This window comes from Macrobrachium rosenbergii, chromosome 57, assembly GCF_040412425.1.
Source record: "Macrobrachium rosenbergii isolate ZJJX-2024 chromosome 57, ASM4041242v1, whole genome shotgun sequence".
In the NCBI taxonomy this organism is placed as follows: Eukaryota; Metazoa; Arthropoda; class Malacostraca; order Decapoda; family Palaemonidae; genus Macrobrachium; species Macrobrachium rosenbergii.
Window position 1 is genome coordinate 6,692,373 of NC_089797.1, and position 27,266 is coordinate 6,719,638.

Genomic DNA, 27,266 nt, shown 5'->3' on the forward strand with positions numbered 1-27,266 from the left:
CATAGCAACTAATGGAGAATTCATGGGAAAAGAAAATGGTTTATTGAAATCCCCCAAAACGCATGAATTTATCGTAGAACGATGTTCCGATTGTGTTAAGAACCCGGGAGTATCCATCGAAGCCTACATTGTCATGGTAAAAGAAGAAGAAAAAATCCCAATCTGTAGAATTACCTGAATAACAATAAAGAATTTCTTTTGTATGGCCATTTCAGATATGAATAAACTAATCACGAATGGAGTTAAGGAATATAAATGGTTTCACAAATAAGATAAAAAAAAAGATTACGATTATACAAGTAACTCTGAGTATGACGACCACATAGGCCTAACACCTGGTTTTGTGGAAATTCGTCCATCCTTCGCCATACTTTTTACAATTTCTTTTAATATTACTGCTCATCTCCCGTTTTCATTTACATTCTCCATTCAAACATTTGCTGTTGTAAGCCGTCTTTTATTGAAAAGAACAGTTCCTTGTTCTGCTCTTCTCTGCCTGTCCTCTGTTGAATCTGGAAAGGACGTTAAATGTCCTCATTTTAAAAGTTTCTAAAAAAAAACCATTATCTGTATAATTTATGCATAATGACGATACAAATCTACATTTCTAAGAACTATTTTGTAGATTATTTTGCACATTTGCTTATATCATAACTGGTTAATCAATTTTTTTTGTTGAATCTGGTAAAGAACGTGAAATGTCCTTTATTTTGAACATTTCCTAAAAGAACCACTTTCGGTATTATTTATCCATAATGATAAAGATATAAATCTATATTTTTAGGATTAAATATTTTATAGACCATTTTGCATATTTGCTTTTAAATTAATATCGTACTAGGTTAACCATCTGCACAAAACGGAACTAAGTTACTGTTTAAGCGACGTTTCACTTCACTAAGTTCAGACTTCAGTCATTGGGTCAGTCTCGTTTCGACACCCCTTAGTAAAGTGCACTTTCTCGTTGTGATCACAGTGACGTATTCCAAGTCAGTGTTTGTGAATTGTTACTTGGGATTAACTGAAATGTTATGTCATTGCGTAGTCGGAAACGGACTAAACTAAACCCTTAACCTGTGTTAGATTTCTAGCCCATGATTCCTAAAGTGTAGGCCTAGGCCACCTTGGTAACGAGGTTGGTAAGGTGGAGTGTCCTTGGAAAATACACTAAACCGGACGTGGCTTGCAGTTCACGTAAAGTATTAGTCGTAGTTGCCGGATATTATTATGGATAATAATATAATTGGTTCTGTGCAGCATACACATTGTAAATCTCAGAGCTAAACCTTTGAACCCTAAATTCTAGGGTTTGATCAGTATGTACCTGGAGGTACTTTACGCCTAGGTGCTATTTATAACGATGTGTTGATGTTCATCATTATTTAATTTTTATTACTCTTCTCGTTGATAAAAGTTTAAAAAAAGGCAATTACCAATTTTTTCCAATGACAGAGCTCTTTGTGGAAATATTGTGCTCATAGAAGCAAAGTGCATTTTTTGCGTATTGAAACTTGGATAAACCTATATGTGTGCTGTAGCATTCACACGACTTAAAATTTCAGTCTCTCTTGAACATGAAATCAGAGAACCATCTGACAATTCTTTAATTGATGACTTTATCATGAACACAAATTTGCGTTAGAAAATATCTTAATAGTTTCGGAAATGGCTCAAACGTAATATGCAGTTCGACCCGATTTCGCCTGCACACTGGATTCAAATCTTGACCTTGATTCACAAGGAACTGCAAAGACATCTCTTGGTTTTAACATGTCCAGGGCAATTGTAAAAAGACTTCTTTAGCTAGATTTTCACTAGATAAGGCTGTTGAAACAGAAGTGTAACAAGATTTATTTTACACGGCTGTTGGTTCTGAGTTCTGAGCTCTCGATGAAGACAGTTTTGCCTATATTTATATTGTTACGTCAAGATACAATGCTACCTTCGAGATGCCGTCCAGTGTAAAAGATTGTTACGTCAAGATAAAATGCTACCTTCGAGATGCCGTCCAGTGTAAAATAAAAGTGGAATTGTGCTCGGACAGTGAATATAATACAGCAATATGGAAGGTTCCCCTATCAAATGAATGTGTCATTAAATGAATACCTTAATAACGAAAAGAAAGCGAGTGCTATAAAAGAAATTTCCGGTTACTAAAAATTCTCGAGTCTGAAATCACAAGCAGGTGGCACAACCAATGTTGTCATACTAACTGTGCAGTAAAGTAATAGGCCTAAAAGCAAGCGGGAATTCATTGACGCTCTATACTTCATGATTGGATGTACTAAAACGAAACCACCAGTGCAATCATGGTAAGTAAAACATTGTTTTAATCATCTGTATTCGATCACACATATTCTACATATGACCTTAAAATTATTTATATATTAAGATGCAAGCAACCTGTCGGCATTTTCGAAAGTTTAAGAAAAATTAATATTAGAGAATGGTAATTTTTACATTGAAAAAAAGTAAATGTTCTAGAAAATATAATGCCCAAGTGTTTATATATCTATATATTATGTATATATATATATATATATATATATATATATATATATATATATATATATATATATATATATATGTCTGTGTGTGTGTGTACATATAATGCTTTCTTGTTTAGGCTGTCTGTTTACTGACACCAATTTTTTCTGCTTGGAAACCCATGGCAGAAAAAATTATGCCGGGTTTCAAAAAGGATATGGGGTTATTAGCTTAAAAATATATTTTTAATAAATGAAACATTCATGTTTCTAGTTACTTAACAGCAAAGTATTTATAATGAAAAACTTTATTGCATTTTCTGCTTTGGTTAGTTTGTTCACTCCCATAAATTATAACTTACAATATATTGTAATTCTGTAAATGGGTTTAATATAAATTAAAATGTCAAATGTAGACAATAAGTAATCAGAATCACGTTTATTTAGGCTATCTCAGATGTTTCGTAAAATCTTGCTAATTGATTTATCAAAAGCAAAATCACGATTTACGCCCTTACGCGATATTCTGTGCAGTTCACCACTTGCTTTTCTCATGACGCCAAGCACAGTCAGTTTGCCTTGAGACGTGATTGCGCGCTCTTCATGGATGAATTTTTTTATATATGTTGTTGTTTCGTATAAGAGAAAGCTAAATGAGTCTGGTCTGGGAAGATTATTTGATACGGGTCGTTGTGGCAAACTTGTCAGGCCGAGTAGTTGTGTTTGACGTAAGCTTGGAAATGCTTCAGATTCCCTTATAGGTTAATATCAGCACCACTTACGTAGCCCACTCTTCATCCAAGTCTTTACTGTACTGTACATCAGGATAAATCGTTGTTGAAATAGTTTCTCTTGAAACGCAGTGGTAATGGAATATTTGCATTATAAATACGGCTGGATCTCAGGAGCGTCGTTATTGTAGCCAGCGAGGAAGAGTTAATATTTATTTTTTTATTCTTTTTTTTCATTTAGGGTCTCGGTCCGCCGACCGTATATTCAGTGAATTGAGGGCTGCAGTACATTGTCTTCACACATAATGTAAGAACAACAATAAGCAGACTGCATTTATGTAGCGAAAAAATAAAACTCACATTTGACACATCTCGAAAACATCCTGCATTTACATTAATTTTTTCTGACCTGAAATCTGAACTCACAGAGCAATCGGGTCTCTCATGTTAAACTACCCAGCGTAATAAAATTTTCATTGCATTTGGGGAAAATTATTCCTTGAAAAAAACAAAATTTGTTTCCCGAACGTTTTTCTTGGTAGAATCATCAGTTAGTTGTTCACGAAAAATGGCTTTTCTGACACCTCGCTTGATGTTTATGACCCTAGGCCAATGAGCGAATGCGTATTTTAAGATCAGTGACAGTTGAATGGTTTGTTATGATGGTTCCATATTGCTCAGTTCCCTTAACAAATTTATGGACTTGGTATTAAACCTTTTGATTCATCTTATATGCAGTTTGCCGACTTACTTTATAGCACACTCCTCTGTATAATTTCCAATAGTAGAATAGAATATTGAGTTTTGGCCAAAGGACAAGCACTGGGACTTATGAGATCATTCAGTGCTGAAAAGGAAATTGTGAGTAAAAAGGTTTGAAAGGTGTAACTGGAGGAAAACCTTGCAGTTGCACCATGAAACAATTGTTAGGAAAGGGTGGATAGCTAGATGGAAGAAATAGAATATGAATGGAGGTACAGTAACAGTGATGAAAGAGGTTGCAGCTAGATGCCGAAGGGATGCTGCAAAGAACCTAAGTAATGCCCACAGTGCACTGCGTGATGTGCACTGATAGCACTTCCCCCCCATGGGGAAGTTTTAGTAGTATCCTGTTTGTATCTTTTGCAACTGGCTGGTGTCTTGCAACTCGTGCATTAGGTTTCATGGCCTGCACCTGTGCATTTTATTTTATTTTTCACACTAGGCCTATACTCTCTACATATCTGCAAAACTTGTAATCGATCTTCAATTAGCCTAACTCTGATTAGTCAATTTTTCTGGAGCCCTAAATGTAACGAAATTGCATTTTTTAATTATATAGCTATATTTTACAGGATACTAGGCGTATAAAAGTTTGTGCAATCCGGTAAGTTCTAATAGAGAATACTGTACTTGCAGATTGCTTGTCACATGCACTTCCTATGACTTTGTATTGCATAAGTTCAAGTCATCTTTAGCCTTCATGTATCCAAGTTTCATTGTTGTTTATTGTTGGCTAAATATTATATATAGTAATATATATATATATATATATATATATATATATATATATATATATATATATATATATATATGTATATATATATATATATATATATATATATATATATATATATATATATATATATATATATATATATATATATATATATATATATATATATATATATATATATATATATATAGAGGCAGTCCCCAGTTTACGACGGGAGTTCCGCTTTTACACCGTGTCGTAAACCGAAAATCGTTATAAACTGAAAAATCGTCAAAAATTCTGAAAAAATCTTACTTTTAATGCTTTGGGTGTACTGAAAACGATGTAAACGACATTTTTATTGAGTTTTTCATCAAAAAAACCTCCAAATTTTGATTATTCTGCCGTTTTAGAGCCATATTTCTTCCATCGGATCAGCATACGATGCGTCGTAACCCTGGAACATGTCGTAACCCCAGGAAATAATTTCTGATGAATATATTTGAAAAGCGTTGTAACCTCGAACGTCAGAAGCCGGACCCGTCAGTAAACCGGGACTGCCTGTGTGTGTGTATATATATATATATATATATATATATATATATATATATATATATATATATATATATATATATATATATATCTATATATATATATGTACTGTATATATGTGTATATATGCATATACATATATATACAGTAGAGCCCCAGTCCTGAACGCTAATCCATTCCAGAAGCGTCGAGATTCGATTTAGTCGAATTCTGAATCAATTTCTCCCATAAGAAATAACTGAAAATGGATTAATCCATTTCTGACCACCAGTCATTACCCCAACCTTGCCTTTTTATACAAAACTTTACATAAATTACAAGTAATTAAGTTCAGAGTTAAATAACTTACTGTATCAGAAGCACTTTTTACAATTTTAAATGCATACTGTATAAAAAAAATTGGCCTACGACCAATGCGACCGTATTACCGATGGTAGACCAAGCGCCATAGGCTAGGCTAGGTAGATTATAGCCACTACCAGAATATACTGTAATGGGTACACGCAAAAACTGTTGTTAATAATATTATTGAAAAACAAGCCTGATTATTACAGTAAATTAATAATACAGTATTTATAAGCTGAATTACTGTGTCTGTTATCATAAAATTAAGAAAAATGTAGTAAGTTTCGCCGGCACTTGGCAGTTTGTGGCATGAGCTGATGTAAACAAACCAAAGCGCCAACCTGGTGGCATATCAAGGTACTAATTACATAAACGTTGATTACGTTCAGTATTTATGGTAAATTTCATACAGTCTACTGGAATAGTGTACAGAATCACTAAACATCTTTCAATAAATATTATGATACCCTAACATATTGGGACCCATGATTGGATGAAAATTCAGTGCAGAAAGCCAAAAAAAATTATGATATACCTGTACAAGCGTGTACTTCTCCAAACAACAACAGCAGCAGCGTGTGTGGGCTTTAAACGCTTTTAAATACACGTGGGAAGAACGCCAACTAGCGGCGGCCGACAGAAGCTACTTTTTTTTTTTTTTTTTACAAACATCATATGATTCATCGGGTCAGATTCTGGTTTGTTGTTCGAGCTCCGCTGCAAAATTTACTCAACATTTCGCGTCGAAATCCGATTTTGTTGAGTTCTGGTACGGTCGAGAACCGGGCTTCTACTGTATATACATGTTCATTATATATATAAATAATATATATATATATATATATATATATATATATATATATATATATATATATATATATATATATATATATATATATATATATATATAATAGTTGCTTCACAAGTATATAAGCTAATATACATACAGCTGCACCTCGGTATTCGTGGGGGATGCATACCACTACCCCCCGCGAATAGCTAAAATCTGCGAATACTTAAAACCCCTCGAAAAAAACACAACTGCCTATTTTGATAGTTCAAAAAACCGTAAAAAATGCTTACACTTGAATATTTTAATAGTTTTAGCAGAAAATGTTCATTCAGTCACAAAACTCTGAAAATTCAGTAATTTGTTAATATTTCTCTGTGAAAAATACCACGAATAGGCAAATTTTCTGCGAACAATGTGTATATAGGCTATGTTCCAAAGAGAAATCCACGAATAGGCGAGTCCACAAATCCGGAACTGCGAATAGGCAGGGCAAATTTTCATTTTTGTATGGGGTAACAATTTGAAGGATATAGGTCTATGTTCCAAAGAGAAATCCAGCGTTCGAACGTGTGAGATGTTTGTTATGTTTTTAGAAATAGTGGCTTTGTTTTGTGTGTGTATTTAGTCTGTAACATCCATTTGCTTTTTAAGCAAACCGAGTCCACAAATCCGGATAGAACTCTCTGATCAGCCGGCTTGCAGGGATTGAACTGCGCCACAGACCTCTATGAAGTCGAGGCAGGTCGACTGTATACACTATAAATATATATATATATATATATATATATATATATATATATATATATATATATATATATATATATATATATATATATATATATAATATATTCTTTATAATCTATTCTTTCCATCCTCCAAGATAGTTATGTTCATTTATTATTTCATTCTTTACTGGTAATTTAATGTTCTTCTTCTTCTTCCTCTTGCCTTCGACTTGGTGCCAGTTGTGCATTTCTTAAGGAGTTCCATGTTGTGACAGTAAATTATGGAAGTTTGTCCTGTAGTAGGAGTGTCAACAAATAATAAAGATTCAATTTCAGTATTTCATAGCAGTTACACCTGGGAGTGATTTATCTGTCACTATACTGATTAGCTTGGGCACAGAGGCAGTTCTTTGACTTAGCATATCCTCATTCTCATGCGTTCTGTTATTCATGAGGGGCTATTAATGGGGAGAGAGAGAGAGAGAGAGAGAGAGAGAGAGAGAGAGAGAGAGAGAGAGAGAGAGAGAGAGAGAGAGAGAGAGAGAGATATATTTTATTAATTCATCCAAAATTTTTTAACATTGCACCAACTAAATTTTTCTTTGTTGTTAAGCAGACATTGCTATTGTACCCTCATGTAAACCTTAAAAGCTAATTTAGTAGAATAGCAGTGTTTTTTGGGGGTGGGGGGGGAAGCCAAAACATGACTGAATGCAAAACAGAGTGGTCACATGTTCCCTGAAAATCATACATACTTCTAGTAGACTAAATCATATCTTCTCCATTGTTATTATGTAATGACATATCTGGTAATAAGTAGGAGTAGAAGGATTTGAGAGAACAAATTTAGTTTTTCTCTTTTTATTCTTTTATTTCAAGACATTCAAAAAATTTGAGGATGACATTCAATCAAGGCAGAACATAATTCAAAGCTATAAAAGATAGACAGGGAAATTAAGGGACACAGATTCAATTTTTTCCCAATTTTTTTTTTTGTGCCTATTTCCCTACACAGTTGAATTTGCCAGTGATACTGTATAATGACCAACAGATTTAAATCAGCTCAGATAGTTCAGAATTCATTATGGTACATACAAACTTTAGTTCAAAATGACCTGCCATTCATTCCCCCTACCTTTTTTTTTTTTCCAAAATGCCAATTTCTAAAAAAAACTAAATTCCCTTTTTTTCACCCCTGCCATGATTATAAATTTTAAAAATCATTTAATGACTTGAAGTATACAGTATACTGTAAGTTATTATAGCATAATATAAGTTATCAGTAAATCACTGAAATTTCAGTGTTCAAGTCAGTTTACTGTATAGTTTACATCCAGAACCTCACAGGTCACATGACCAAAGTCAGTGCCGTGGTGCACTGCCCACTAAGGCATTGAACAGCAACCAGATAAATATAAAAATGAGAAAATGCCCTGTATGGGTGTTGCATTTACCATGAATGCATTCTAATGAAAATCTGAACCTTACAAATTTGGTATCAGCCGGAATTGGATGGCATTAAGTGCTATGTGTCCAGCAAAGCAGATATGGTATAATCACTCTAAAGCACTGCAGGACCTGGAAGGATTTCAATTCTTTACTTGCTAAACATGTAAAAATAGAGCTTCCAAAACTGTGTGAAGAGTTGCAGCTTTTAGAGGCTCACAAACTATCTTGGTAAACTGGATTTTGAGGTTACCTCATCATAAAAAGTGTAAACTACCCAAACTATGTGACCTAGATGATCTTTGATGATTAGTGACCACTGTGATGAATATACAGTACAATGAAAACCACTGTTAACTTATCTACCACTTTCCAGTGAGAGAGATTCTAACGGAGACACCTATGATTAGTATATTAGCTGCATTGATGGCTAGCAGCAAGAGAACACCGTGAGATCTGATAGTCTTATCATCCTGCATTCTTGAAAGACTGGAAAAGACTGGTTAAGAGTTACAGGCTGAAATTAATGAAAATAGAAGGACTTTATGACATACACTGTTTTGGGGAATTATAAATTTTGTTTCTAAAAGATATCAAGGAAAGCTAATTACCTTAGATAGGCGTATTTCTTAAAATACTGAAATTCGTGAATAGGACACAAACAGCACTGGGGAACTTGATGTACCTTTGCTGCTAGCCATCACAGTTTGGCAGTGGTTGTCAGTTGTAAGTGATGGGAGACTGAGGCATGATAGCACTCTCAATTATTCACATCCTATGAAAGGCTTCTGTACCAGTATTTTGCTCATACAATATATTGGCTGCCCAACAAAAATTCAATGTACTGTAACTTTAAATTAGAACACTGTGAAAACAACAAAACTTATTCAGCAGATGAAGAAGTCCTCATCCGTCAAAATTCATTTAAATGAAACATAGGAACCCTTTGTGATCATTGGATAATTATTAAGTGTTTATGTTCACTAGTATTCTCAGCTATTTTTACACAGTCAGTAACTACTCATCGGATGCAGTCGAAGAAAGCCATGAACAACATGGCAGTCACAAGATTTTTCTCTGCATGTTTATTGAAAAACTGACCAATACCTGATATTAATGTTATCCCTTGAAAATTCATGCAATGAAGTCAATCATGACTTTGTAAAAGATTTTTTAAAATTTGCACTTGGGAGTTAATTTTGAAGAGCATTTTCAGACAAAGCCAGTCAGGTTCTAACCTGATTCATTGAAGGCTTCGAAATATATCCCAGTTTCTCAGTCTTACAACTAGACTAAAATCATCAGCTGCATTTTATTCTCAACAAACTAAGACTAAAGTAAAATCTTGTAAAAACTTTACTCACAGTTTATATTAACCACACTGACAATGACGCCTTATTTTTTCTAGAGAGGGATTGCAAGTGTAGAGAGTACAAATAAACAGAATTGGGCTAAGATCTGCATCGAGAACTAACGTATCATGTTATGGCACTAATCTCAAACACATACACATTGCTTATCCACTGTCAGTTGCTGCACTATACAGAATTTTCCAGCAGTTCAAAGAATTGTATAGTACTAGCATGGTAAGTGTACTACTGTGCTCAGGTATCTAAATTCATTAATAATGAGACTACCATAGCAATCAAGTCGTATTGGTTTGTCCTATGCTACATCTTGTTTCTGCTGTACGATTGTAATGAGCCTAAAGAAATGTCCAAACTAACATTATGTTGCTTACATTCCCATATAACACAAACTATGGCAACTTGAGTGGAGGATTAATGTCCCAGCTTTGTAAAGAAATAAATCTTTACTGGAACTTAAACCAGACCTTAGGTGGTCTCGTGTGAGTGGCAATGTGTCACAATAAGACCCAAGATGCCATCATAGTTAAAAAAAAATAAATGTGATAGCCTAAGTATGAGCAATATTCTGGAACACAAGATGAAATGGTGTTACCTAACTTCATGCAATGTCTCGACCTACGTGATTTATGAGGCATCTTCTCTAAGTGTCCAAATGGTCATGTCTCTTGATGGGAAATACACCGTGTAGAGGTGAACAATGAGCTGCCTATTTATATCTTAACAGGAATTTGGACAAACATGTGGAATGTAGAATGACATTCATTAATGGCTGAACACGAATGTTTACTGAAATGACTGAGATGACTGAAGTGAAGATGCACAGCTCAAATACTGGGATGCCTATAGCAGAGAAAAAGACAGCACAGCCAATGTACTGTAAATGGAAGCATAATTATGACAGTATACTCCATACCACTTTATTCCATAGCAGAGTTGGCAGAATTTCAGTTTGGAGATATATATGGAAATGTCATTTTTACCACTTGACTCTATTTTGGTTCGGTGAAGTCCTGTTAATATTGTCATTCCAGATTTTCTTTCTGTCTAAGCTGGATGAGAATCTAAAATTTAATGAACAGTATAGTTCTTGTTCAAAGAGCAAATCAAAATCAAAACAAATTCCTTCTGTTAATTTAACTAACAAAGCTAAGCCATAATATTCTCTAGATAACATTTCCTGTTAATCAAAATGGGAGACTTGTCTTAATGATCATCTCATATCTCCTAGAATAGACGTAACATTTAACCATCATGATCTTGGGACCTGTTTTTCTGAAAGAACAGTGATACATAGCTAAGATCAAGGTGAAAGTCAATAATGAGGTGTCCAGATTAAACTCCCCTACCTAACTGAATGAGACCTGTATGATAAAATGGACCTCAGATGACCAACTGAAGACAGTTTCATTTCTGAGAACCCTCCTTTAAGATTGTTCTATAGGTCTTTGGGGGTAAAAGAAACGGATACAATCCTGGAAATGAAAACAACATTGTCTGCAAGTGAGAGTGATCAGGAAGTAACGGAATTCAAAGCGAACAATGATTGAGAAAGCTTACTGGCACTGTATTAAAAGAAAAAGTTTAATAATGTGATATAACATGAAATTTTCTTAACAAACCTCTGACAGAAACTCAAGTGACAAAAATCAATGTACTGTACAGTACTAGAACTGAGCCTGTTCATTATAGTTTGACAAAAGAATACCTGTCAACATGGCCAGCTGTCTGTGTGCACATCAATGGCATGGCTAATGTAAATAAAAAATAAGTTACAGATAATCAAAGTTTCTAAATGATATATCCAAAAGTACTCTATATATGTACATATATGTACAAAAAAATTATATACATACATAAATACTGATACTGTCATAATATAAAACAGCACACAAAAAAGATTACTTCCATTCATAATACAGTATTAGAATACATTTAAGGCAGTAATATAATATTTATTAAATTTCATGTTGATGCCATTAGTATTGTGTAACTACTATTTCAGGAAAATGCAATTGCCACTAAATACGTACAGATGTTCACAGTCAACAGTGTTCAAGCAACTACGTGTAACATCAGAGTAACCAAAATCAGGACAGCTCAAAAAATTCACTTAGTTTTAAATTGGCAATGTAACCAATATCAGTAAGGAAAGTAAACCATCAAATTGATAAGGGGGGAAAAGTAGAGGGCTGAATTAATATTGCCCTTGTTTTTTATGCAAGATACCCAGCCTTATGAGAATTAAGTACAGTATTTCGATTTGGTAGTCTAGATAAAACACCCAAGATTATTAAGTTAGGAATTTTCCCAAAAACCACAAAGCAAGTAGCTGACCAAGATGAGTTTTTCACCCCCTGCTTCACTCCTAATTTCAACTGTAATCGTGGTTACAGATATAAATGTTAATTACAAGACTGTCCACTTGCAGTAAAACACCCCTTAAAAATATGTGGTGTGCTAATGTTTCAGTTACAGAATGGGAAACACAAATCACTGCAAAGATATGTTTCAAATTTAAATCATACTGCCACAGGTCAAGGGTTCTGGTAAAATTTTCAGTTATTCTTTAAACCCGTAATTAATGAGAAAATGTTCTTTCAACACCATGATTAGGGCACAAGTGTCCTTTCACTTTTTCTCTTAAATGGACTATTATGTGCTTCTGGGCATGTAATAGTACTTCGGGTAAATGGATTTTAGGGTCAGAGCCTTCGTTCTTGGGCCAGCAGGCTACTGGGAGTCAGGTTTCCTTAGGAAAAGTTTCCAGCATACTTTATCTTTCCATTTACCAAAAAATGTATACAATACTTCTAACAGTTTCACTGGAATTGTAAAATAACTTCTTTAATCAACTGTCAACAGTGGGAACCAACTTTAACTAAACTAGCTTTGAAATGAAAGATATTAGCTGAAACCTCCAGGTATGCGATTAAGTTTGATAATTTAGGTTGAAGACCAAAATAATTTTTTGATAAAGGGATAATCAAACTTAACACAAGAAAAGTCAGATAGTCAATTGAATTAACCCAGTTCATTAACTTGGGCAAAGTTCTTAGAATGTTACACTCATTTCTACTAAAATGAATAAAACCTAAACTTCTGCCAGATGTAGGTGATTTAAATATAGGTACTTGAGAAGTTGCGAAATAAGCAAACTTACTGTCAACACATCATTTTACATGTTAACTTGGGTACACAAATTAATATCTCTGTAAGAATTAGAGTTAACATTGAAATACATTTTAAATACTGTACCTGTAATTAAGATTCAGCTTGGAGCAAGAAACAATCTTCCTTTGTGGACAGTTTTACTTCCTTCACAATATTCTGTACAAAAACACTTGAATGTCTAGAACATACCTCTTAATATAAAAGAAGTTTTCTTTCATGTCTGGTTTACAGTTCTTGGCAACAGCATATTCTAGCCTCCGTCAAGCACCATCCTCTACTAGATTGTTTGTCTGGTACAAATGAGATTTAATCTGACAACTTGTCATTGTCCTGACTAGTCCTGTATTCACGTCTGAGCAGAAACACATTGATTTAACTTTTGCATTGCACTTTGAACATAAAAGTCCTCAAAATATCAGCATGTAAATACCAGTGCTTTAACAAACAGGCTTGCTTACACCAAACTGTACATCTACAGTATACATGGAGATTAATTTAACATCAATAAGGTTGTGACCATGTGACTGACAGTGGTCCAGGATCATGACCAAGACAAGGGAAACTCAACTCAACATGTACAGTACCTTAATTAAAGTTCAGAAACATGTTTTTCCATAATCCTAATGACAATCCATAATCCTAATGGCAATTGAGACATTAAGGTGGTTTCTTTCAGGAATAGAAATTTAGAAGCTATCAGTTGGGCAGGCAGGACTCTTCAGTAAGGATTAAGGTGGCCTAGATTTTTCACTCTCCGGTATTTTGTTTTATAGATATGAACTTCACTTTTGCTTATGCCTTCAGTGACTAGTCAGGGTGGACAGAACCACAAGCTGAAGAGCTTCTTGAAAGAAGCAATGCTTTATAAAACAGGCGAGACGAACCAACTAAAATCTCTCGCAGCAGTGATGGGAGATCAGTACAACCCGTAAAAATACGGTTTTTAACAACAAATTTTTATATAAAATTTATCAAAAATTATGAGCGTTCTTGGCCAAATTATGAACCACAATCTCTTTTGCTTTCACTTAAATTGGATAGTAACTTGGGAAAGTGAATTCTAATTCTAATGCAGCTCTTCAGATACCATTTCCAACTAACTGATGATCCCTGACATCTTGGTATATATAAAGTAATTTTGATTTATGATCTGTTCTTGAAATGATTCTCTTGTAAACCTCACAGTTGTGTGTAGATAAGTCAGTAGCAAGCTGTGGTAATCCATTGGAACACAGACAATGCAGAAACTTTATTTCCTGACTGTTGAACACCATGGGTGCATGTTGGCTGTTTTGTAGGTATCTATGCATACAGTACAAGGTCCAAGAGAAATGAAGTTATGACAATAACTAGAGCTATACAATCACTGACCAAAACATGACGACTGGCTCAAGTGAGAATGGATTCACACCGAGGCCCTGGGACAACTGCTGTCCTTTTTGACATCAATCACTTTTGTGTTGACCTCCTCCTCAGCTATATCAACTTCAATAAATTCTCCTCTAAGAAATCTGTGGTAACTTGTGGTTGTAGTATTTCCTAATAAGGGCCTGGGCTAATGCCATGAAAGATGGTATTAGTAGGATCAAGGTGTATGCCACTGGTCATGGGAGCTGTCCTTGTTCAGAATGACCTAGCCTGAGAGCACCAACCTGGTTTGATACTCTGGGAGACCAGCCAATCTACATACTAAGCAATCAGTTGGCAGAACTGATCACTTAAGAGGGCACAGCAGGTCTCAGGACAAGGCACCCTCTCCCTTGCTGACTGCAAAAATGACACTGCCAAACCTATAATAAATACTCACGCAGTGAAGGAAAAAGTTATCAGGCTACACATAACAAACCAGTTTAGTGACCTTGGTTGCACAAAAATATACAAATACTGAAACAAATGCTTCTCCACAATGTGAAGATTTATAAGCACTCATCATTCTAATGATAAATACATAGTACCCAAAATAAAAGACCAGCACTCTGTAGTAACACAACCACAGGAAATGAATGGGATTTCAAAAATAGGGCATGTCAGTGACAAGCAGCCAGAACACATTTCCTACCTACTTATTTTTCAACCAGCTATTACAGTGTATGTTGTCCACCCTAAATAAGTATTAAAACATAAGTAAAGGGTTTGAAGTTTAATTCTGATGTATAGTAACTTTATATAAAGTTACAAAGAGTGAAATTATTTCATGATTCTTTGAATAAATAATACCTCCAGTCTTTGGTAGTTAAAGGTGTATATATATCCTTAGACCCCCTTCTGGAAAGTAAAGATCCAGCTGCTTCATTACTTCACCTCAATATACAGTATATATCATGTTTTACAGTCTGTTGCTGTGACACAATTTGCATGTTTTTTTTTTCAGTGTTTCTGTTCCCATAATTATGAAAGACACCTTTACCATCTCCAGAACATCTAAAGGTATATAAATAAGTAACAAAGCCGGACAAGTAGCATGTCTGATGCCATTAATGTCAGCTGTTTGGCCTTAATCACATTCAGAAAAAAGTATTGGCAGCACTCCAAATTCTCATGGATTTGTGTTCTGCTTGATGGCCAGCTTTGAGGACTTGATTGCTCGTAATCAAGAGAGATGGATTGTTCACCTCTTACACAAGCAGGAGGTTCAACATCAGGCTTCATAAAACGAGATCTGATGAATTATTAAAGTATGGCTGCTGGAGTTTAATGGCAGTTGTGGACCACTTTTTACTTTTCCCAAAGGTCAAATATCCCACTAATAAAATTTTTTCTTACAATTTGAAAACTTTTCCTTGAAGACTCTGTTGCCAGATAGTACTTCTTTTGTACCCTATGGCATAACCAATTCAACAATAAAAACCAACAAGATTAACAATCATCCCTATTAGCAAGTAAAGTGCACTGGATTATGCCATTATACAATGCTATTTAATACAAATCAAAGATAAAAGGAGGCCTATGTTTGAATAAATGAAAGTGAGTAAGCTCTTGAGCTTTGGAGAGGTTCTTATCAGTGTCTCTTTGTGACTTAATCACAGGCATTATCTTTTTGATCACAAGGGCTGATTTCAAATCATTCACATAATTGCTATGTAGACATCAAAGCCCTATGAACAGTCTGGATGAGTGGAAGCAAATCCAATAAGTTTACATGAGCCTATCTGCTTAGGGACTGCTCCGATACACAGTATTCCAAGAGACACACCATATAAAGAAGAACAAAACGAACACTTCCACTGTTAGGCACACATCTGGGAACTGCAGCACCACCAACAATTGTCAGTCATTCCCAAGTGTCTTCGCCCTGTCCACACCTAACATTGCTACTTCCAGCTTGCTTGTAAATTTTGCTCATTAATGCTAATTTTTTTTCTTCCTTTCATTCTACTGTTTGTATGCTTATATTGCCTCTTCTTTTTTTTTTTTTTTTTTTTTTTGCGGGGATGGGGTTTCACTGGTGTTTGTAAGCGTTGGTAGTTATGACATTATTAGTACTGAACAAGTGCTTGATGGAACTGTAGTGGTTTACCTTAGCTAGGTTGTTTGGCAGTGTGTGTGTGCTTTACCTACTCATTGTTAGGTATGTAGAGTTATTATTGTAAGGAAAGTTTCTGTTTCTCTTGTGGATTATTAAAGCTTCGGGTTACATTGTGCTTACTCATATCCTTATATACATTTTTCATAGGAATATGTTATTGTAAAATGATCTGTTGTAACCAATGCTCAAAGGGTATTTGCTAGTGATCCTGGTAAGAAGTGTAAAAGATTTACGGCCCTTTCATAGAAGGATCCAAATTCAGTAATTGCAGAGGACAGAGTAGTGAAATTCCTGGCACTGCTGCAGGAGATCTTGCAAGTGCCTCCAGCAAATATATGTAATCTACTTTGGTTCTGGGCCACTTGCCATCTCTCAAAGAGATGGTACCTCCCAGCTGATGCAAGTTACACTCCATATAATGGCAGCGAATGAGAAGTGTTCTCCTCAGTTAGACCCTAGAGACTTTTCACTTCCCATCCCATTCCTTACAGGGTGTTCCTAGATCCAAGTTGTTGGAAGGACCTTAGAAACCTTGTAGCTGGGGTACCTTTAACTGTTCCACACCCAGGCCTCTAATGCATGCCTGAAGAAAGGGATGGAATGGTTATCTCTCAACAGCATCAGGTCAGTGGTCAAAGGAGGAGAGGGTGCTCCACTGCAATTTCTTAGTGCTGAAAGTTGTCTTCCTTGGCCTCAGGGAATTCTTAAGGCCTTTTGTTCAGAAAAACACAGGGAGTCATGTTGGGCAATTCCACTATTGTAGTTTACCTGTGAAACAAGGGGAGGACCAGATCTCAGGATATGCATCAACTGGCAATACTGTATAGATCTTACCCCATCTCAGTCTCCTTCCTCTTCTTCATAAAGCTACTATTCCTTATTTATGAGCTATTTCTCAGAGGGTACTGTACTTGAAGTAACACTTTATGGGAGGGATTAGTGTATTATCATATTGCTTGGCCAAGACATAAAGGAGATTGTAAACCACGGACCTGTTTACAAGGAACAAGTCCAACTACTATATGAAACCTTGTTAGCCTCAAAAAATTCTTTGTCCGGATCACATTCACCTAGCAGGTTGGCCTGCCAGTGTTCCAATTGTAAAAGTTTGCTACCAGTAAGAGTCCTACCCTCTTACATGGCTGCTCAGGCTCATGTGAACTGATGGGATTTGTTAAATTTTCCTGTTTGTGAGGACAATTAAATTCATTTGTTTTAATACAGACCCATACGTTGTTTGACACGTCCAAACATTACATGGTAATTATTGCCAACCCTTGGTGATGCAGGGGTTTCCAGATGTGTGGGTGAGGGAAAGCGTTCTTCTTCATTATCAGGTGTGTCTCTTGAAGTGCTGATCACTCAGATAGGCTTATGTAAACTGATAGGTTTGTATTAAACCAAAGATTTTGTAGTTTTCACAAAAAAAGTTATATTTTTGATAAAGGAAATTCATATGAAAATGGGCCAACTTGGAAAACTGTTGCAAAGGGGTCACATGAGTTCCAGTTTGTCTAATAGTTACTTGTTAACAAAACCATCTCCTTGGGGATTTGAAATGCCAACTGCTCAAGTAGTAGGCTAACTTGTCCTTCTCTCGGCTGCACAAGACATAAAAGGAGAGGAACCAGATATGAAACTTTAGTTAAGGTTGCATTGGTACCTGCCATGATTCCATGCATATGCAATTGCATATCTTGTCTCTCTCTTTTATGGCTTCAGTTGGCTTACTGCTTACATGGCCAGGGTTCAACCCCCAAGGAGGTGGTAGGCTGGTTTAGATTAAGATGCCTTATGCAAGTAGGCCATGGGACCTTGCCTTAAGGCAAGTATGGTCGTGTGTGAAAGGGATTAGGAGGAATAGTGTGGACTTCTGGACTCTGCCCAACAACAGAGACTACCCATTTCCTGCTTATAATGTTGTCCAATAAGCTTTAAAATTTCTGAATAATAAGTCACATCATTTCTAATTGAGAAGGGGAGTTAGGGCATTTCATCATCCATCCTTTGAGATTTTAGAATAAGCTACAAGACGTCTGTGTCATCTCAGTGTCAGAGAATGTTTGACTGAATATTTTTGGCGGTGCCTGTACAAACAACTAATGACATACTCTGTAAGACACTTATCTGAGCTTTCTGAATACATATTTAAATACAGCATACTGTACCTTAGTTATTTATATCTTTTACCTATGTTGACAGTACTTTGATAGAATCCACCATTGCACAGTTGGTTGGCCACTGCTGTTAGTCGGCTTCCAAATCCACAATGTTAAAGGAAAAATCTTCCCCTTCATCATCTCAGTTTGATAGATTCATACTTTTTATTTGGTTTGATCAGTTGTGAGATCTAGTTAATACCACTGCACATTAAAAAAGGCATCCATAAAAAGCCACAATATGTAAAGATAAAAACAAATATTTCACATCCAGAACACACTTCAAATTTTACATTTAGTACACACCACTCAATAAAAATGTCATAAACAGTAATTATCTTTGCAAGTAGAAAAACTTCAGTATGAATAAAATTAAATACCAATGTCTTTATAAAACTAGTTTCTTTTTCCTCAAAACCAATCACTCACAAAAGCTGACATTCTTGGTCTTTGCATGTCCCTAGACGCTGTACACATTTTGTCTGACAGATAGAAGAAGAGTGTTAGAAACTAAAGGCCAGACATGCCTGGAGCCTCAAGTACCCAACTGTCTCCTGCCTCACTTTTCATGTAGTCTGTATAGGTTGCTTCTCTTGATCAGCACACTGGGGTGATGGGAAATCATATGAGTGATGAGTTTGAAGGATGAAACCATTTTTGTTTTATAGAAATACTTGTTTGTTTCATCACGACCTCATCATTTATGTTTGAATCACAATTATGTGAGAGGTCCCCGATGCTGGATGCCCTCAGTGGCAATTGACACCTCTAGGGCACAGGGAACCAATGGGGGACTAAGGTCAGGATTGCAATGCTCCAGTAACTCATCGGTCTTTATGAGTTAAAAAAAAAAATCCCCTTTAGTGCTAAAAATTAAGGCATATGTATATGAATAAGTGGAATAAGTGTCAGGTGAACAAGAAAGAGGACATATAATAGCACCAGAACGTATCAGATGCTTTGGGAGTCTGCCTTTCTGATAAGTATCAAAGGATGATAAGTAACAAATGACCCTACATTATAGCCTGTACTTGAATATTTTCTAGATGTCTTACAACTAACAGCAGCCTTGCATTGTTTCAAACCTAAACTAACCTTTACTTTACACTTAACATTCAGTGTAAGAGATTTATCTAAAAATGCATCACACCTAAAACGATAGCTTACCATAAAATAATCATAATAGTACATAAGTACAGAAGTCCATTTAGTTGAGGTGCTACTAGATGCCACTAACTCTGGAAGTCTACATCTCCTAGATGTAATAAATGAAGGAGTATGAGAAAAGAGTATTACAAAAAGAGAAAAATGATTCCCCAGAGTCCATCTGTGCAAGTAAGTTGGCCTGCAGCCACTACCACTCTCAAGGAATGTGTCCAGGTAATTATGAGTTGCATTTCTATAGTAAAATCTTGCAAAAGTAGATTGGTACTTCCAGGTGGCTGCATTTAATTCTTTGAAATTGTGTTGTTGTCAAATGACATTGTGCTAATTTCATACTTTGAGTTTCTGATGACATCAAATGATGTCTTTTGTAGAAAATTTTTAAAAATTAGCCATAAAAATACTGATGTCACATGGTGTTAGGATACCATCTGGAGAGTGTTGGGGATGGTGTAACTCTCTCTTCCATGCTCATAGCAGTTGTTCTAAGAGAGTTATCATTAAACCCATCCAAAATAGAAAATTGCAAAAATTTTGCATATTTTTCCTTACACTTTGTTTCCAAATGCCAAAATTTTGCATATTTTTCCTTACACTTTGTTTCCAAATGCCATAACTGGCATCAACAACAGTATAGATATCACTGGAAAGGAAATCTATAATTTTTTCTTGGTGTAAAAGGAATTTATAAATCTTGGTGTATTTTATGATTAATTTATGAAAAGTAAATTAGTTTTTTGTTCTTGGCTGATGTCAATTCATCATTTGACTCTAATTTTGCTTTTAATTTTTAAAGACACTTCACTAAAGTAAAATGGGTCATGTTTTGTGGATGAGGACACAACTGAAGAAGTTACACCATGCAGGATGATGCCTCCTCCCTAGCAACTGGACTGGGAAAGCAACCCAGAACAACTCGGCTGATGTTTTTGACTTGTCTCTGGCCAGTGTAACATCATGCACCACCAAAGACAGAAAGATGTTGAAGGCAGGCAGAGAATCCAGTAGGGATACAAGAGATCCATAGTTATCTCAACCCTTTTCACTGCAATGAATCAATGCCTGCACACGTTTTATTGTATTCAGGGCTGCTCTTCACAGGTATGCTATCCTTCATCTGCAGCCAATCCAATCAAAACATTCTTCTTCTTTTCTCCATCCTCAGTCAACATCACAGCAGCTGAGATTGATATGACAGGGTAATTATTATGGTAGTTTCTTGTCATGGGGAGCTAGTACGAAGAGAAAAATTGTACTGTAACTGCTAGTCTTGAAACGTGGATGGAAGAAGCAGACACATATGTGGCAGCACACCTAGCTCATCTCATATTGTTGGACCTCCTGTACAAAACTGGCCACTGATCATGTGGCCAGAACCAGTATGTCTTACATGAGAGGTCAGGCAATGATACATTAGCTACTAAAGCTCTTCTACTGTATATCAGACAAAATAGCACAGTGTTTGGGACATTCTAAGACTACAATGTGGGCAAATATAAGTGACAGGGTTGTGATGAAAGTTTCTCAGGAAGCTTTTGTAATAAGTCAGTTAAAACCAATTTACAGGTTTCATCACAGGAATAAACTGCATTAAAATAATTTTGTTATTAAGTCTAACCTCAAGTACATACCCTTATCTTAAACATATAAAGCCAATAAGTATTTGCTTATTGTTTATAACCACATATAAGACAAATTTTCATAACCTACTGTAGATTTACAGTCAAAATGGCATTTCAGAAATTGGACAGACATCATCTTATGGTAAGAAATAATGCACTTGTCTACACTGTCAGACTGCAAAATAAGGAAAAAAATAAAGCCATCTTTATGTTTCTTAGATAATACCCATTATTTTACAATAGATGTATTTGCCAGATTGCATGGATAATCAAACTTTCATCCACACTGAGCTGATAAGGAATTACCTGTAGAGAATGCCTCCAACAAAAGACAGTGACCCCACTGTCACTAACCAAAATAACTTTCTGTCTGTCTGTCTGTCTGTCTCTCTGTCAGAGATTATTGATAATGCAGGAGAACATAGAGCAAGCCTAGCACCGAAAAAAAAAAAAGTCCAAACACAGACATCAGAAAATTCAGGGGTAAACAGTAAATTAAAATACCACCTATTGCTCTTTGCTATTGTAGAGGCTGATACAGTACAAATTCAAAATTTATCAGTGAGTGTATAGGCTATTTAAACAGAAAAGTACTCAGAGCAAAAGAGTACAGTAAAAATTTGAGGCAACATTGTTGGTCAATAATGTCTAAAGAAAAATGATTAAGTGAGAAAAATACTAAAATTCAAAATGTAAAGGCTGGTGGTGGCATTACTATTACTAACCCTTACACTTGTTGCACATTTGCTCTAGTCAGTAGGGGTGTACCATTTATATCTTAAATGGTGTTAAAGGTTATTTGCATAATTTCTTCACCCCAGGATGTAATGTTTTTACCTTATACAGTATTGTATTGTTCATCCAGTCCCTCTGGTTGCTTCCTACTTAGATGTTGTACTTCTTAATTCACTGCTCCAATTTACACCTTTCATTCACAAAAAGAATCCTTCGGGCAAGCCATATAAGAGTTAAAAAGGGTGACTTAGTGGTCTCAAGTTCACCTAAATGTAAAATTTTGATGTACACAAATCAGTAACTACTGTACATGTACTGCATTTTGAAAATTACCCAAAGCACCAAGTATGGACATAGCCTACATGATGAAAAGAAATCATGACAAAATGAAATGCGAGGATAAATCACTAAGGCAGGCAAGGGTACCATCAATGATCCTTATAATTTCAGACTGAGCAAAAAGCAAGTTGTTTTGGTGAGTGGCAAGGCGTGTACCTTCAATCTCCTTTGTCAAAACATGCCAAATTTGGATTGCAGTTTAGTCTCTACCCTTGACTGGCAAATACAACCATTGTAAACTAGCAGCACTGTATCTCAAATGAACACATGGCAGTTTCCTCTACATGGGTACATGTATTGGATTTGCTCCTTACCTAACAAACACATGCACACATACCCAAATTTAACAATAAAAACACACCAGGACAGATTTGTTAACACCAATACATTTCTTTAAGTGAGGGGTTAAAAGGAGAGTCACTCCCTCCTGTCTACATGAAATTTAGAATTACAACGGGAAAACCATTGCTAATTTTACTCAGTACTTATGCTAACAGAGCTTTTTACACTGACAGATTGAAAGCTTGTGAGTTTCCTACACACTTCCACATAATGAAGGCTTGATTGACTGATTGGAATGGTTAAAATAAAAAATTCAGCACTGTAGAATTGTAATAGTCAAGAAGAAAAGAAAGGAAATATATCTAGGTAAAGGGAAAAATTCTGAAAACATATAAGCCTTGTGACAGAGTAGTGTAGTAGGCGTGCAAAGTCAGAACAGCCTACTGTATAAAATAAACTAAATCACACTGATATTATTATTAAGTGATTCATTTGTAAACGTAGGATAGTTGGTCAGTCTACAGGATATGCCCATATCCTATTAGCACTGTTGAAAAACATGTCTGACGTGACAGCAAACATGTTTTTTACCTACAAATATCCTAGCAGTACATATTGTAGCATAGATTGTCAGATCTGTTTCTTGCATACTTTTAGTAGCCTCTTTTATTGATGTCACTGATTAACATGACTTTGGAAATTGGGAGACATTCACCATTTGACAAAATGTCCTCCTAGACTGTCAAAGGCTAGGCCGAACATAAGATTGTTATAGGGTAGCCTTGCCTTAATAAAAACCTAACCTAGGGTAATTGAGAATGAAAAATGATTGACACTAGAAGGAAACAAATTCATATTTGCCAGAAATTAGGTTCTCATGAGTAAACGTCACTTTTTACAATGATTTAAGTACATATAAAAAACCACGTGGGTCCATGTAATGCAGTAGCCTAGGTGATCATCTCAGTCCAATACATGTAGGTTTGTTCCTCAGTGCTCTGAAATAGATATACGTAGCCTATTTTATAACAAAAAAACAATACATGAATTGGGTTTATTTCACTCATTCCTAACACGTAAAAATGTAAACACTTAAAGACATTACCTGGTATTGGTGTTGTGAGTCGAGTCTAGTGAAATGATTGAGTCTTCTGCAAATGTCCAGGAAACGTTTTATCAAATTCTTCTTCGTGGTTCTAAACGCAGGGACTGAATTGGAAAGTCTCCCAATTTCTCGTGAACAAACAACTCAAATTATTACAGTACTACTATTATTATCATCGTTTAGAGTGTACATTACTTTCTGGTGAGATATTGTAGGTCATCCGCTTAGGCTACTTGAATTTGACCTCCAAAGTCATCAGTCTTGGGAATCACTCATTTGACCTCCAAAGTGGTCAATCTTGGGAATCACTCATTCTGCCTGGTACTGTAAAATCCATTCATCAAAAAATTAAAATTAAAGTCAGTACTTCAAAACTTGCAACCTTGGTGCAAATCTTCTTGACCACATTTCTGTTATATATTTGCATGAGGGGAGCATCAACGTTCGTTGCATCTCCCCAGAGTGTCGACGTATAAATGTAATGAGGAAAAACTAGTTTAGTTTTCTTCTCTAACCAAGTCGTGTTAGGAAATATTACTTACAATGGGAGTATAATTAATCAGCTTTCCATTTGTACTCAACAAAAGGAACATTGTTAGCTCTCAGAACTGTTGCCTTGCAAATCCTGAGTAAATTTTATAAAGTGCAATGCGGAGTTTTACGCTTGAAATTTGCAGTTTGCAAGTCGCCTGCTTAGCTATAGGCTAAAATACAAAAATGGGGAATCAGCAAAAATGATGAATTCTTTCAATTCTTTTCAGTATAGAAATGGGAAATTAGACATTATACAAACACTTGTGGCGAAAAAACCAAGCACAAACAAAAAGGTCTGCATAAACATGAAAATAAACTATTCATAATTGAGACCAAAATAAAAATCTCCACGTTAAAACCTAATGTTTTTGGACATTTGAATGAAAAGATATGCAAAGATATGACGCTTAAAGCATTACAACATCCTCAAAATGCAGTGTTATGATGGCTAATCACTACAGGTTATGGTAAAACTTGAATAAGTCCCTTTCTGAAAATACATTGAGGTACAGTAATTTTTCAGTCATTCTTTGTGCGTATGCCGAAGTAATTGGACTGCTTTCTTGTAGCAATTGAGTTAAGTGGCCTTGAAAAAAGATTGTCAAAATTTTTTATTATGTATGAAAATAATTTAATTCAGGGTGTGCTTTTTTGTATCTTAGTTACTTGAAGCATTTTTTTTTTACTTCTAAGTAGCTCTAATTATCAATGGAGGAAAGCATTCTCAATTACAAATGGTGCATGATAGGGCACTGAGGTAGACTATATATGATTGGATTTGGGAATTTCAAGTTGTTTTATTCAAGTGTGGATGGTTGTCTGTGTATATATGTGTATGCATGTATGTGTGTATATAATTATGAGTACAAAAAGTCATATAGTATTATACAGCGATTTTATCTTTTCTCAGAATTTCGGTTTTCAGGAATGTAGAACAGTACAGGACACTACCACTGACATTCATTCACTCCAAATGCCGTAGATAAATGCGAAGCAATTATACCATCATCAAGTAATAATGTGTATCTTTTAGACATAATCCCCCCACGACAGACCAGGTTAGTTTTGAGAGAAATTAGCATACAAACAGTTACAACACCTTTTGCCATGAATAGTCATCATTAATCAGGTGAAATCTAAGTTGTGAAACGAGTCCATACCAAGAGCCTAAAGCCTTAGAAATACATTATCAGTAACACATCCTTACTTGACAGATACTTGCATCAATTCAGTACAAAAATTGAAACCTTGGGAGCTGCTAAAGAAACTTACATTAAACCAAATCACAGGTAGACAAGAGCTGTAAGTGATTAACATGTCTGAAATAGAAACGATGAAATCATTATCAAATGCGCTGCAATTGCAACTTCTATCGGAAAGTTTCTCTAAATTAGGACGACAAATGTTGACAGTGTTCATGATTCGTTATCAATGGAACGAAAACACGGCACACGTGATGGTTGATGACTTCCGACGAGTGGCTGTAGACGATGATCTGACATGTGAAGATCGAAGGGTGAAAGTTGATGGATGACGTGATGACAAGTTAGTTGTTTCATAAAAGATGTTGTATCCATGGCCAGCAGTACCACCCACAATTCTCGTACGGTCTGCGAAGAAGAAGAGGGACACACACCTTAGGTGATGTGAGATTCGAAGAAACCACAGAGCTTTCTTTTTATCATTATTCTCAAAGCATCCAATCAGTATTGACAGAACTTATAACAAGATAGTTATCATGATGTACTTTAGTCTCCAAAAAACTCGCTATAAAAAAAGGCTATACCATACATGGCCGCATGGATTGCAAAGAAGCAAAGCATGACAGCAATGCGGACTAACGTGCAGAACACTACAAGGGGCATTTTGGGGGGGAGGGGTCTGATTTTGCAGGTGGCTGGTACTGCTGTTCTTGGTATCCATAGCTATCACAGTGACAGACACTGGTATGATGCAAGTAGCAGTGAAAGATGACCATAGCAATGGCGGCAGATGTGGAGAATTATGCAATGATAGTGACTCAGAATACAAGAGATGGTGATGTGATTGTCAGGAATATTAAGCATAAGCTGTGATCAAAGTGATGTGTTCATGGCACTCTTTCAAGTGGTCACTGATGGAAAACCGTGGATTGCGATGCAAGTGAAATCAGAATAAGCCAAAGCTGTGAGCCAAGTGAACGTGTGTGAAATTTAGCGAGCATTACTTAAATCAAATCTAGTAAATGGTATGTACCCTCACAGACTTTACAGAAGGACGGAACGAATAAAATACTTCTACTGTACTTATTCCATTCCACTAAAGAAGAAATAAGAGTGATTGTATGAGTGTCAGTATATCCTATAGGTCAAAGGATTCCTTATGTTTACCAGACAGTATTTGGTTAATGTATGAGTCGGATGTAACGCAGATACCTTAGTCGCAAAGTATGAACAAAACAACTTGAGTAACTGTAACATTGATGTGAATAGATAGTTTGAACTTTAAAAGTTTTTTTTTTAACTATTACAGAAAACAGTTGGGAAGTCCATAATCCAAAACTTAAGAAGGGGGTGATCTTCTCACCTCAATTTATGCAAGACTTGGGTTAAGGCATCCTTAGAAGTTACAGTATATAGTGAAATAAGGTCGTCTGGTGCTACTTTTCAAATATAAAATTCGATGCTTGTCAACCTATCCTAGCATCATGCCCCCAGTGAGGGCAGCA

At 35.6% G+C, this 27,266-nt stretch overlaps 1 protein-coding gene and 2 long non-coding RNA genes across 5 annotated transcripts in view; 1 reads left to right on the forward strand and 2 right to left on the reverse strand.

Moving 5' to 3' along the window:
• Window positions 1–891: 891 nt before the first annotated feature.
• LOC136836938 (uncharacterized) overlaps window positions 892–27,266 on the forward strand; it is a 235,111-nt gene continuing 208,736 nt past the window's right edge. The window contains exon 1 of the long non-coding RNA XR_010852509.1: window positions 892–2,312. This is a non-coding gene — a long non-coding RNA (uncharacterized lncRNA). The remainder of the gene's footprint in view (window positions 2,313–27,266) is intronic.
• On the reverse strand, window positions 18,924–24,484 carry LOC136836937 (uncharacterized). The gene is made up of 2 exons (XR_010852508.1): window positions 24,026–24,484; window positions 18,924–23,918 (listed from the first exon to the last, which is right to left on the reverse strand). It is a non-coding gene; the product is annotated as an uncharacterized lncRNA (long non-coding RNA).
• Window positions 25,167–27,266, reverse strand: part of RhoBTB (Rho-related BTB domain containing) — a 137,388-nt gene continuing 135,288 nt past the window's right edge. For 2 of the 3 annotated variants that reach the window (XM_067101456.1, XM_067101454.1), the window contains exon 15: window positions 25,167–26,169. In XM_067101456.1, coding sequence (XP_066957557.1) covers window positions 26,115–26,169 — 55 coding nt within the window. In that variant the 3' untranslated portion in view covers window positions 25,167–26,114. The remainder of the gene's footprint in view (window positions 26,170–27,266) is intronic. The other variant, XM_067101453.1, reaches the window with a different exon arrangement.